Source organism: Protopterus annectens, chromosome 8.part0 (genome assembly GCF_019279795.1).
Source record: "Protopterus annectens isolate FY-2018-M chromosome 8.part0, PAN1.0, whole genome shotgun sequence".
NCBI lineage: Eukaryota > Metazoa > Chordata > Ceratodontiformes > Protopteridae > Protopterus > Protopterus annectens.
In genome coordinates this window covers 472,370,930-472,385,451 of record NC_056741.1, presented here as the reverse complement: position 1 = coordinate 472,385,451, position 14,522 = coordinate 472,370,930, and the positions used below count along the sequence as shown (strand labels likewise).

At 42.5% G+C, this 14,522-nt stretch overlaps 1 protein-coding gene across 2 annotated transcripts in view; it reads left to right on the top strand.

Moving 5' to 3' along the window:
- RBM8A (RNA binding motif protein 8A) overlaps positions 1–11,191 on the top strand; it is a 267,421-nt gene extending 256,230 nt beyond the window's left edge. For both annotated transcript variants that reach the window (XM_044079997.1, XM_044079996.1), the window contains one exon: positions 10,477–11,191. In XM_044079997.1, the coding sequence (XP_043935932.1) occupies positions 10,477–10,522 (46 nt within the window). In that variant the 3' untranslated portion in view covers positions 10,523–11,191. The remainder of the gene's footprint in view (positions 1–10,476) is intronic.
- Positions 11,192–14,522: the final 3,331 nt, after the last annotated feature.

Here is a 14,522-nt window from a genome sequence, read left to right as displayed (position 1 = left end):
ATGGGAAAGGGTTTTTATTCAAGACTATTCCTGGTCCCAAGAAAACAAAACGCATGGAGACCTATTCTGGACCTTTCAGTATTAAATACTTTTCTGGAAATTCCAAAATTCAAGATGCTTACTCTGCAACAACTTCTTCCCATGCTCTCCCAGGACGCTTGGATGGTGACATTGGACCTGAAGGAGGCCTACTTACACATTCCCATCAGACAGGAATGCAGAAAATACCTCCGATTCAAGGCAGGCTCGAGACACTTTCAATTCTCTGCACTGCCCTTTGGCTTATCTACTGCGCCCAGAGTCTTTACCAAGTGCCTGGCTGTAGTAGTTGCTTATTGCAGACTCCAAGGGATTCAAATTTACCCCTATCTGGACGACTGCCTTGTCCAGGCGGACAGCAAGGATCTTTTACTTCAACATCTGCAGTTTGTTCAGCGTCTCCTCCTACTACTGGGATTTTCAGTGAACACAAAAAAGTCACATTTGATCCCCTCTCAACAAATGATCTTTTTGGGAGCTCTTCTAAACACAAGCTTGCAAAAGGCCTTCCTGACTCCAGAAAAGCAAGTACATCTGGCATCAATTTTCAAAACCTTGGCTACTTTGACTCAGCTCACTGCAAGGAAATTCCTGCAGGCTTTGGGCTACATGGCTTCTTGCATCCTGTTTATTCCAAATGCAAGGCTTCATATGAGAACTTCAATGGTACCTAAAGAGTGTATGGTCTCAGCATTACCACAGCCTGGATACAATGATAACTCTGATTCCCTGCCTCCAAAAAGAGTTCCTTTGGTGGTCCAGGACTTGTGCTTTAAATGAAGGAAACCCCTTTCGTCTGCCTCAGCCTTCTCAGATCATGACCACAGATGCTTCGGGTTACGCTTGGGGAGCTCATTTTCTAGACAATTGCCAGCAGGGCTCTTGGCCAAAGAAACATCTTCACTGGCACATCAACCTGAAGGAAATGTTGGCAGTCCAACATGCTCTTCTAGCCTTCCAGAAACTTTTGCAACCAGGACATCTTCTGATTCGTACAGACAATACCACACTCATGTGGTACATAAACAAGCAGGGGGGCTCCCACTCTTACCCCCTTTGCAGACTAGCTATGAGTCTATGGGACACGGCTCTAAATCTGAATCTGCATCTTCAAGCTCAATTCATCCCAGGAAAACAAAATCTCTTAGACAGCCTAAGCAGAAATCTTTTGGATCCCCACGAATGGATGCTGGACCCCAACTTATTCAACAAGATTACAACAGTTTGGGGTTGTCCCCAGATAGATCTGTTTGCATCCCATCTTAATCATCAGTTGCCTCTATTTTGCACCAGGTCCTTCCACAAAACAGCATGGAAAGTGGATGCCCTGTCTTTCAGTTGGAGGAATCTTTCGGGATATGCCTTCCCTCCTCTTCCTCTTCTGCCTCTGGTGCTACTTAAAATAAAACAAGACAGACCCAAGATTATCATTCTGATAGCTCCAAATTGGCCTCTGCAGTTTTGGTATCCAACCTTAAGACACCTGTTCTTGGAACCTCCTTGCATTCTGCCTCTGTCTCCTTCCCTTCTGTCCCAGCATCAGGGTCAGATGCTACACTCTCAAATCAAGACTCTTTGCCTGGCAGCCTGGCTCTACAAAGGCCTTTGATTCCTTCTGCTCTTCCCAAACAAGTTTTGGATGTTCTCTTGGAAGCCAGGCATCCTAGCACTAGAAAATCTTATGCTTCCAAGTGGAAAAGATTTTGTATTTGGATGCAGGATCGAGGTTCTGATCCTCTTCTTCCTGACATTTCCTCCATTTTACTTTACCTCTCTGAACTTTTGCTTAAAGGCCTCTCCTTCTCTTCCATCAAAATTCATGCTTCTGCTATCTCGGCTCATTTCAACATGGATCCCCCCATTTTTTCACATCAGCTGGTGAGACAATTCTTGAGAGGGGCTAAGAATTTAAGACCTCCAAGAACACCTCCTGTTCCTGCTTGGGATCTTAATTATGTTTTGGAGAAGCCTACTTTACCTCCCTTTGAGCCTGCTGCTGCTTCAGATATCAAGTTCTTATCCTGGAAAACAGCTATTTTATTAGCATTGACATCTGCTAGAAGGGTGTCAGAGTTGCAAGCTCTCATAACCATACCTTATTTTTCACCAAGACAGAGTGGCCTTAAGGACCAATCCTACATTTATGCCTAAGGTGATTTCTAAAGGTGGCTTTAAATCAGACTGTTCACCTTCCTACTTTCTTTCCAAATCCTCAAAACAAAGGGGAAAGGATTTTACATTCATTGGACGTACACAGACAACTACGATTTTACCTGGACAAAACTAAAGGTTTCAAAAAATCTGATCAGTTGCTTATCTCTTATGCCTCCAGTTCTCTAGGCAAGGCTATTTCAAAACAATTTCCAAATGGATTGCTCATGGAATACGGTTTTGTTACTCTCATTTTGGGAAACAGATTCCAGGCACTGTTCTGCTAGAGCAGCAGCCACTTCAGCAGCTTTTCTCAGAGGAGTTCCTACCAAGGACATTTTGGAAGCTGCCACTTGGAGTTCAGTGCATACTTTTTCTAAACACTATAATCTCCCTTTGTATTCTAAGTCTAGGGCAGGTTTTGCCTCTGCTATCTTGCAGGGTCTTCTGGCTGCCCCTTCTGCATAACCTCCACCCTACTTCACAGCTTTGGGATTCCACCCTACAGTTATGACTGCAACAGTGAAACACGAAGAACATAGTACAGTTGTGTACACCTACCATAAATGTAGATGTTAGAGTGTCTTCACTGTTGCAGTCGGGGTTTCCCTCCCACCATTCCCCTCTTATTTTCTGTTTGTTCTATCTCCTCTTCCTTTGTGGTGTATTTGTGTTTCCTTTGGGACACCTTCTGGATATTTTGGGGAGCTTCTGACATCTGGGGCAAGAAAGGCTGGAGAAAATGGCGTCAGCTGTCAGCTTTGTACCTCTGCGCTCTGACGTCAGGGTACTTGCTGGTACAGCCGACGCCGGACCCAGACTTTGGAATTCTGGCCGACCTCGGGCTGCCTGCCGGCAGGAACACCCTACAGTTGTGACTGCAACAGTGAAGACACTAACATCTACATTTATGGTAGGTGTACACAACTGTACTTTCATTACCTTTAAAGCTGGTTTGACTCCTTAAACTTTTGAAAATGTCAGTGGTACTTTTGACACCCATTATCATGTTAGCAGGCCTGCCAAGATTTGTCATTCCCCAGATTACAGATGGTTTGGGGTATATTTGACTAGTCCTACAAAGGCATTCTCTGATCCTACTCTGGAGATTTTGCACATCTGCAAAACAAGTTGCAATAGAAATCTCCATCCTCATAATCTAAACCTGTTCCATATAAGGAGTAATACCTTTGAAACATGTAAATTTATTTTCTCTTTTTTAATTATAATCTTCACATGTAGTTTGTTTTCTATTGCTTACTATTATTGTTTGTAATACTTGATGTTCTTCGTGTTTCACTGTTGCAGTCATTACATTAGGGTTATCCTACTGGCAGGTTGCCCTGAATTCCAAAGTCTTGGGTCCTGCGTCGGTTGCTGTCGCCTCTTCCCTGACGTCGGGTCGTCAGGGATATAAAATATGCAACCGACACCATTTTATTTAGTCTTTCTTGCCGCATGAAGCAGAAGCAGTTCAAGTGCCGGTCGGCTGACTCCTGAGATTTTCATGTTAGAGTTTCAGATCCGAAGTCTTCATTAAAAGCTAAGTACCCCGTTGGGGAAACTTTTTTTATTTCTTGCTCCAGACCGATATCAGAAAAAGTTAATTGTATTTCTTGTGGGAAGCAAATGCCTCGTAAGGACTTCTATTCTTACTGTATCCCTTGCCTAGTCCCTGACCACGACGTTGATAGTTGTCTGTTTTGTGCTAGATTTAACCAACGCAGTATTAAGCATGTGTACAATTTTGCATGAAACTATTTTGGGCGAAGATTTAATTATACAATGTCGTCGGATAGCCATCAGACTACCGGAGTTCACAGAAAACGAAAAGAAAGACAGGCAACAGAGGTCCAAAACCGACGATGCTTCTCCTAAGCAGGTCGCCGGTTTGCCGGTCCTCAGGCACTTTTGCAGCCCCTGATGCCGGCTACGTTAGTCACAGGCTGCTACCGACTCCCATGTGGAGTCTTCCAGGCCGCTGGAAACTCAAGGTATTGGAGCCTCGGAGATAATGCCCTCAGATGGGTCCGGAGCCGCTGAGTAGGCATCTGCTTCTGAGGATGTATTCAGACCCAAACAATTATATATTAAACCGACTTCTAAGACCAAGGCTGAAACACCTTTAAAGGCAAAGAAACAAGTTCACCAGCCACAAGGACAGGCATCCATGCCCAAAAAACAGATGCTCAAAATGGCCGAAGACTTAATTACCTTGATCAGGGGTTCCCATCTCCTCCTGATAAGAGGGCCTAGGCAAGAGACAGACTATGAATCTTCAGATCGGGTTTCTATTTCTTCTGATTCCTCTTCTGATCAGGAATATTATCTTCCTTCCTAAAGGATTCTGATGCTGAAGAATTAATTCCTTCAGCTTCTCCTCCTGAGGACTACTCTTTTGGGGAAACCTTGCATACCATGAGGGAGCACTTCCACTGGGAGAGCCAGATTTTTCAGAATCCAAGAAAAGGCTCAGACTTCCTTTTACTACAACACAGGCCTCTAGCTATTCCACCTGTATTAGAAATTGTAGATGTGTTCTCGGAGTCTAGTATATGACCCCCCCTCACTCTTTACCTCCAGTTCCTGTTAAGCCAGACAGATACTACAGGGTCCCTGACTCTCATAAATTCCTTTTCAAAAACCCTACTGCTGACCCAGAAACTATTTCACAGGGTCCGAAAGGGGTCAAGGCTTCTAATGCAAAAAACCCTACTCCCTCTGACAGGGATTCTAGGGCACTGCATAGATGGGGAAAAGATTTACACATCTGCTACTTTGGCTATAAGGGCTTTAAATTGCCAGTTTTATATGCTCAAATATCAGCAATATATCATGACACTGCTTAAACAGAAAATTATGGCAAATTCTGAATGTGCAGAAAACAAAGAAATGCAGAATTTATTGCATGCAGCTGAACAAGTTGGAAAGCATACTTTGCAATGTGGGTTCGATTTTCTGGAGGCCTCCTGCAGGGCCGCTGTTATGGGTTTTGTCATTAGGAGGCATGCTTGGTTAAAGGAACAAAATCTGCCTGACTGTTAAAGCAAAATTATTAGATGCTCCTTTACAACATGATACCTTGTTTGGTGTTAAGGCAGAAGGGGTGTTAAAGAAAATGGAGGACAAAGCTAAATCTATGCAAACGGTCAAGGATTTCTTACAGGTACAGCCACCTAGATTTAGCAGACACTGGCCTACGATGAATTGGTCCTTTCCAGTCTCAGACCGACCTCAAAGGGGGCAGGTCCAGACGCCCTAGAGGCAGATCACAGCCGCAAGGTTCCTACAGGTCTAAGCAGTGGAGTGCCTCTACCTCCAAAGGTGGAGAAGACAAATCACAACCATATAGGAAACTGTCCCAATGACTTCCCCCTGCCTGCACCAAGCACTTATCTTCTGGCAGCACCCTTATGGGGAAAACTAGCACGTTTTTTCTCAAAATTGACACATTATAACCAAAGACAAATGGGTTCTAGACAGTGTCACAAGGCTACAAGTTTCATTCCAATACCCTGCCAAGAGCAAACGGTTGGCCAGACCTGCCAAAAAAATCGGTGGTCAGAGGCTCAAAAACAAGTCGCTGCTCTCATGGACATGAGGGCAATTCAACAAGTGCCACAGCAAGAGCAAGGGACAAGGATTTTACTCGACTGTTCTTGGTACCCAGAAAGGACAAAGCATGGAGACCAATACTGGACCTATCTATTCTAAACAGTTTCCTGGATATACCAAAATTAAATATGTTGACCTTATAGCAGCTTCTGCCCATGCTGGGCAGCAAGGCTTGACTCGTGACTTTAGACCTAAAAGAGGCATACCTGCATGTCCCAATCAGGCAATCATGCAGAAGATGCCTCAGATTCCAGGCTGGCTCAAAGCATTACCAATTCTCTGCACTGCCCTTTGGCTTATCTGCTGCACCCAGGGTCTTCACAAAGTGCCTGGCACCAGTAATTGCTTAGTGCAGACAAAGAGGAATACAAGTATATCCTTACTTGGACGACTGCCTCATACAAGCAGAGAACAAGGACATTCTACTACAGCATCTGACTTTTGTGATGAGACTTTTAACATGCTTAGGGTACACAGTTAAAAAGAAATCAAAACTAGTACCCTCTCAAGAGATAATATTCCTGGGTGCAAGCTTAAATACAACTGCCCAGATGGCTTCTCTCACTCCAGACAAAGGCAACTGACTACCTATTTCAAGGAAATGGCAACAAAGGCCCAGTTATCTGCAAGAAAAATTCTGCAGGCTTTGGGCTTCATGGCATCTTGCATCTTACTAATTCCATATGCAGAACTGCATATGAGGAAAATTCAATGGTACCTAAAGTGTCTGGACACATTGCCACAGTCTGGAAGCAATGATTATTCTAATACCCTACCTACAACAGTAATTTTGATGGTGGGCAAAGGCTTGTCACCAAAACAAGGGGCAGCCATTCTAACTACCCCCAGCCAGGCAGAGCCTAATGACGGATGCATCAAATTATGCCTGGGGGGCACACATGGCAAGAAGAGGCATTCAGGGCACTTGGTCCACAAACCAAAAACATCTACATAGCGATCAAAAAGAGATGCTAGCTGTTCAAAATGCCCTGAAAGCCTTCAAGGACCTACTTCATCCAGAAAAACTACTGATAAAGACAGACAACACCACGGTCATGTGGTACATAAACAAGCAGGGGGAAACTCATTCTTACCCCCCTATGCAGACTAGCCATGGCTTTATGGGACACAGCATTGACTTACCAAGTTCATCTGCAGGCACAATTCCTGCCAGGAAAGGAAAATACTCTGGCAGACGAACTAAGCAGAAACCTCATGGATCCCCACGTGTGGCACCTGGATCCACAAGTTTTCAGCATGATAATGGAATGGGGACGCCCAGACATAGATCTGTTTGCCTACCTCATGGATCTCCACGTGTGGCACCTGGATCCACAAGTTTTCAGCATGATAATGGAATGGGGACGCCCAGACATAGATCTGTTTGCCTACCTCATGGATCCCCACGTGTGGCACCTGGATCCACAAGTTTTCAGCATGATAATGGAATGGGGACGCCCAGACATAGATCTGTTTGCCTCCCCTCAAAACAATCAACTAAGTAGATTCTGCACAAGGACTTATCACAGACAAGCTTGGAAAGTGGACGCCTTCTCTTTCAACTGGACAAACCTATCAGTGTATGCCCTTTCCTCCACTGCCTCTTCTCCCCAAAGTACTCCTAAAGGTCAGGCAGGAGAAACCAAAAATGATTGATTACCCAAGACTGGCCACGCCAGTACTGGTATCCGATCTTGAGGAACTTGTCCCAATGCCCAGCCTGGACATTACCTCAAATACCTCATCTACTGTCCCAAAAAAAATGCGATTCTGCACAGCCAACTCAGGACCCTAAACCTGGCAGCATGGCGGATAATGAAGCCATACAAACCACACCTCTCAGTAAAGCTGTGATGGATGTCATTTTAGAAGCCAGAAGGCCTAGTACTAGAAAATCCTATGCTGGGAAATGGAAGAGATTTTGCGCTTGGAACCAAGCTCAAGGAACTGATAACTGTCCCAAATATTCCTCAGATTTTGCAATATTTAACTGAGATGCTGGACAAAGGCCTATCTTTTTCATCAATTAAAATCCATGCCTCTGCCATTTCGGCTCATTACAATACCGAGCCACCACTCTTTTCTCATCCTTTATTAAGGCAGTATCTCAGAGGAGCCAAAAACTTAAGGCCTCCAAGGAGAGCGCCAACACCTTCATGAGACCTCATTTATGTCTTGGAAAAACTCACCTTACCTCCTTTTGAGCCAGCTGCTACTGCGGACATAAAGTTCTTATCTTGGAAAACAGCTCTGGTCCTAGCAATAACTTTTGCAAAACTAGTTTCAGAGCTACAGGCTCTCATGGCTGTGGAACCCTTTATCATTTTCTATCCATACAGGGTCTCTCTGAGAACAAACCCTACATTTATGCCTAAGGTGGTATCCAGTGTAGCCCTTAAACAGTTTGCCAACTTCTTATCCAAATCCATAGAACAAGGGGGAGAAAATTCTGCATTCTTTGGATGTACACAGACAACTTAGATTCTATTTGGACAAAACTAAAGTTTTCAGAAAGACAGAGCAATTACTAGTGGCATATGCCACAGCATCATAAGGAAAGGCCATCTCCAAGCAGACTATTTCAAAGTGGATAGGTCACTGCATTTGTTTCTGTTACTCACAAAATTGCAAACCAGTGCCTAAGGGCATTAGGCCACATTCAACCAGAGCTGCAGCCACTTCTGCAGCCTTTCTCAGGGGAGTACCAACCAAAGACATTTTGGGGGCTGCTACTTGGAGTTCAGTGCATACCTTTACAAAGCATTACAATCTGCCACTTTACTCTAAATCCAGGGCAGGCTTTGCCACTGCAGTTCTGCAGGGCCTCATAGCCACTCCTTCACCAAGGAAATATGTAGAATACAAAAGGAGAACACCAACTGCTGCAATACTTATTTTTTATTCTGGTACCTCGGCCTTCGCCTTCTCCTGGAATACATGTATTCCAGGAGAAGGCGAAGGCCGAGGTACCAGAATAAAAAATAAGTATTGCAGCAGTTGGTGTTCTCCTTTTGTATTCTACATGTTTCCTTGGTGAAGAAGTGGAGGATTTGTATATATTTTTGACCTCATAGCCACTCCTAATGCTGTTTAGCTCCAGTTCCCCAACCATAGCTTTGGGACTCAACCCAAATGTAATGAGTGCAACAGTGAAACACTAAGAACATAGTACAGTTGTGTACACTTACCATAAATGTAGATAGAGTGTATTCACTGTTTAATGACAAAAACAGGTATGATATACGTGATGATCACATTCTGTTTGTCACATTTAATGCTGACACCGATAACATTGTTAAGATTATAGAAAAGAATTGGAGGTCATTTATTAGGCTTAAGGATTTTCAGGGTTTTGCAACTCGCAAACCTAAGTTTGTTTTTCGTAAGGACAGGGCTTTAAAACAGATTTTTGAGAGAAGTCTACCTGTTAATAATAGTACAAATAACATTCAAGGTAATTTTAAATGTGGTAGATGTTCCACCTGTTCCTTTATATTGCCAATAGTCAATAAGATCACTGTTAATAATATATATATTAAGATTAGGGGTAAATACAACTGTCATTCTTCCAACGTTGTTTATCTTGCAAAATGCCAATTATGCATGGCATTTTATGTGGGCAAGACATGTAGAAAATTTAGGGATAGAATTAAGGAGCATGTCTTAGACATCCAACATAAAAAGTCCACTAATGCTTTAGCACGACATATTTCAACATACAAGGATCACAAATTCTCTTTTTGTGTAATAGAACAGTTGGTTCAAGACCAACAAGGTAGGCTAACTGAATATCATCTTGATGTATGTGAGTTCAAATGGCAGATGATTTTGAATGCCTACCATTACCCGGGTCTCAATGAATTTACCTCTATTAAACCCTATTTGAGGCTTAATATATTGGGATGAAGTTTCAGGAATCAATTTATTTACTCGCACATTTATGTAGCAATTCATTCATTTATTATTGTTATGTCTTTTACGTATTCAGTATACATTTGATAGCATATGTTTTATTAATTTTTTATTGTTTTACTTGCAGTTTTTATTTTTTTCACCCACTTCTCATATTCATATGATGAATTGCATATTTATATTAAAGTATAGTTTATATATATTTTTATATATGTTTTTTACTGATTTAATACTAGAGTGCACAATAGGCTTTATCAGTAACTGTATTATCTATTATTTCTGTGCCTTTAATAGTTTAGAATTTTTGATTATTAGTTAATTGATTAATTGTTGTTAGTATATATTTAGCAGGTTCTACACACTCTGAAGAAGTCCTTTGGACAAAACCTAGGTCAGTGTTGGAGAACTGTGCATCTGTTTATTAAACTAATTGGTTGAGCTTCGTGTCTTCGTGGGATTTTTAAAACTAAAGTGATAATGGAGAAGGTTCCTGGCCTTTACCATGCATCTTGCCAGCAGTGCTGTCTCGTACTTGCCACCCACCCCCCAGGAGAAAACAGAAGCCAATTGGTTCCTTCATTCACTTTCCTGTCAGCCATTTATTGAGGCATTCCAAGATTATTCTAGAGTATGGGTTCCTAATAGTGCAGATGAATGGCTTGGCGCCTGCTTAATTTGTTTATGCTACTTTGTTGTTGAATTTTTTATTTATGTAAATGTAATTTTGAATGTTAACTTTCTAATGTTTTCTTTTTTTAGGGGTGGACGCAGGCGAAGCAGAAGTCCTGACAGGAGGCGGCGTTGATTTTGGACTGTTTATTTTATTTTTTTTTGTCTGTTGTGAATTTTCAAAAAATCCAGTACAGACCACCTGTAGCCATGTTTCATTGCTGTGGTGTTTGGTCAGCTTGTCCTACTACTACAGCCGAACTTGCTCAGAATTGGTGGTTGAAACCGTGTAGTTCTGGAAGCTTTGTTTTTCCCTGCCTCTGACAGTTGACTTTTTTTAATTGGGTGGATTGTCTTTTCCCCTGAAATTAGGTCATCCATTGGTAGCTATGGATGTTGTTTTAACAGCCTTTTTCATTCCTTAAATTGCTTTTAACTCTGAGACCGTGATTCTGGAATTTTCCCAGAGTGAAGTTGGAAGTATTGTCATTTCTTTCCAAGTGTGCTTTATATGGATCTGAAGCAAGTTAATATCTTTGCATTTTTGTTTCCTTGCATCATCTGTATTCATCTGCCAGAAAGGTATGGAATGGTCAACTGTGAATAAAACAGGATATGCTTTATTTAAACAGGATAGTTAAACATATTTTATTTACATTTTAAATAGGTAATGTAATGGGGCCATGTGGTTTCCAGGAGATAGACGTCCCTTTAACTTTTTAGAATTTTGTTCGCTGGAAAATGAGTGAACTTTGTTTCATGAAATTCATTTATTAAAAGCAAAAATGGTTTTGATATAAAAATATTCCACCAAGTGTCGTTTTTTTCAGTTTACAAGTAGTATGCTAAGAAGGCTTACTTATAAAAGTTATCAGGAATATAATCTGAAGTTTAATTAAAAAGATGTTTTATCTGTTAGTATCGCTACATGTAAAATGTTATGGTTCATTTTTCCTATCAATATCAAAATTGTGAAATTTCTAACACCGAAGGTTGCCTCTTGTACCACTCATTCTTAATGTATTTTTACAAGCTTGTTTTTTTAAAACAAGCACATTGTGTTTGGTGTGCATTACCAAGTTAACAGAAAATAAAGCTGGTTAAAAGTTTCACAGTAATCAGCATGCCACAAATACAGTGTTGCAAATGTTCTTCGTGTTTCACTGTTGTAGTCATTACATTTGGGTTATCTGCTTGCAGGTAGCCCTCAGTCGGCCTGATTAACAAAGTTTTGGGTCCTGCGTCAGTTACTGTCCCTTCCTCCATGACGTCAGGTCGTCAGGGGTATAAAACATGCAGCCGACGCCATTACATCAGTCTTTCTTGCCGTGTGGTGCCCGAAGCAGAAGCAGTTCGCAAGTGCCGGTCGGCCGACTCCTGAAATTTTCAAGTTTCAGAATGAAAGTCTTCAACTAAAGCTAAGCACCCCATTGGGGAAACGTTTTCTTGCTCCTTATCAATGTCAGTAAAAGTTTAAAAAATTGCATTACTTGTGGAAAGCAAATACAAAGATTTTTATTCGTACTGTATTCGTTGCCTAGGCCCTGACGACGACGTACCTTGCTGTCGGTTTTGTGCTTTATTTAATCAGCACACTATTAGTCGGTATATTTATGCCTCTAAATATTTCGGTTCTCAGTTTGACTACCGGGATTCCGGAAAAAAACAAAGATAAAGACAGGCTGCCGAGGTCCAAAACTGCCGACTACACTTCTAAGCCAGTTGCCGGTACTCTGGTGCTTTTGCAGCCCCTGATACATGCTACTGATTCGTAGACCTCTACTGAGACCCGTTCAGAGTCCAGTATGCCGCGAGATGCTTCAGCTATGGAGCCCGCAGATGCCTCTAACTTGGATGGGTCTGGAGCCGCTGTGCAGGCACCGGCTTCTGAGGGTGTATTCAGGCCTAAAGACTTGCATATTAAACCAACACCTCCTCCTTTGCTTAGGCCTAAATCTCGATCCATGCCTAAAAAACTGATTACCAGGCCACATGCTTAGGCCTCTATTCTAAAAAACAAACCGGAATGGCTGAAGATCTAATGACTCCAATCAGGGGTAGCCAACCCCCCCCCCCCTTCTAAGAGGCCTAGGACTGAAGTTGATTATGAATCTTCTGATCAGGATTCTGTTTTTTCTGAGTCTTCTGATCTGGATTTGCCCTTATCTACTTATGAAGATTCTGATGCAGAGGACTCCATTCCCTCTGCTTCCCCTCCTGAGGATTTTTCTTTTGGGGAAACCTTACATACTCTAAGGGAGCATTTCACTGGGAAAGCCAGGATTTTTCTTATTCAAAAAAAGAGGCTTAGGGATTTCCTTCTCCTACGTCAGCCTAGGCCTTTAGCTATTCCTTCTGTACTAGACATTGATGCTTTTTTGGAATCTAGTTTGGCCCCTGATTCCCTGCCTCCTGCTTCCAGAAAACATGACAGATACTACAGGGTCCCAGAGTCCCACAAGTTCCTCTTTAAAAATCCTATTGCAGATCCAGAGACCATTTCACAGGGGCTCAAGGGCATTAAGGCTTTTACTGCTAAAAGTCCTATCCCTTCTGATAGAGACACCAGGGCGCTGGATAGATGGGGTACAGAGGTTTACACTTCCGCAACCTTGGCCATTAGGGCTTTAAACTGCCAGTTTCATGATGTTAAAGTATCAGCAACATGTTATTGGACTGCTTAAACAGAATGTTGATTCCTGACTGTGTGGAAAATAAAGAATTACAGGATTTAATGCACTCTGCTGAACAAGTTGGAAAGTATACTTTGCAATGTGGTTTTGATTCTTTAGAGACCTCTTGCAGGGCTGCTGTTACTGGGTCTGTGCTCAGAAGGCATGCTTTGGTTAAGGATCAATCTTTGCCTGATTATGTTAAAGCTAAATTGTTGGATGCTGCTTTAAATCAGGACCGCCTATTTGGCAACAAGGCTGAGGAAGTTCTTAAAAAGATGGAAGATAAAGCTAAATATATGCAAAACTGTTAAAAGATTTTTCACAAGTTTAGCCTGCTAGATTTAATAGGCACTGGCCCTCTAAGAATTGGTCCTTTCCAGCCCCTTCCAGGTCTCAAGTCAAACCCAGACGCAGCAAAAATTCCAGGTTTCAGTTACAGGGGAGACGCAGCTAAGCACTTCCAAATCTAGGAATAAGACTCCCCCCTATGGTAAACTGTCTCAATGACTTCCTTTTAAAATTTCCAAGCACTTATCAACTGACTGCCCCTTTGGGGGGAAAGATTGCTCTTCATGCAAACAATTGGGAACTCATTACCTAGGGCAAATGGGTTTTAAATAGTGTCCCAGGGATACAGATTTCACTTCCACATGTTGCCAACACCAAGCGGGTGGCCGGACCTACCCCCAAATCAGTGGGCAGAGGCCCAAAAACAAGTACTTCTCTCAAGCATGGGGCTATTCAGTTGGTACCAGAAAAGGAAAAGGGACAAGGATGTTCATCATGTTACCCTGCTGCAGTCATCACACTTGGGTTATCCTGTCGTCAGGAGGTCCCGCAGTCGGCCAGATTTCCAAAGTCTTGGTCTGACGTCTGTTGCTGTCGCCTCATCCCTGACGTCAGTGCACCAGGGGTACATATATTGCAACCAACACCATTTTCTTCAGTCTTTCTTGCCGTGCGGTGCCTGAAGCAGAAGCAGTTTGCAAGTGCCGGTCGGCCGACTCCTGAGATTTTCGAATTCGAATTTCAGACCGAAGTCTTCTATAAAGCTAAGTACCCTGTTGGGAAACTTTTCTTGCCTCAGACCGATGTCAGAAAAAGTTAACAATTGTATTTCTTGTGGGAAGCAAATACCTCATAAGGATTTTCATTCTTATTGCATACCTTGCCTAGGCCCTGATCACGACGTCACTTGTCGTTTTTGTGCTAGATTTAATAAACGTACTATTAAAAGACTATTTGATTTCGCACAACACTTTTTTGGCAGAAAATTTAATTATAACATGCCGTCGCAGCTACTGACTACCGGCATGCACAAAAAGCCCGATTCTGAGGCCTCGGTTGATCCGGTTCTCTGGTTATCAGTGAGGCTCCGACGCAGCCTCTGACTTACTGCAGTTCTGGAACCAGAGACCGCTACGGATATTTTGACGGAATGTACTAGGCCGACGCAGCCTT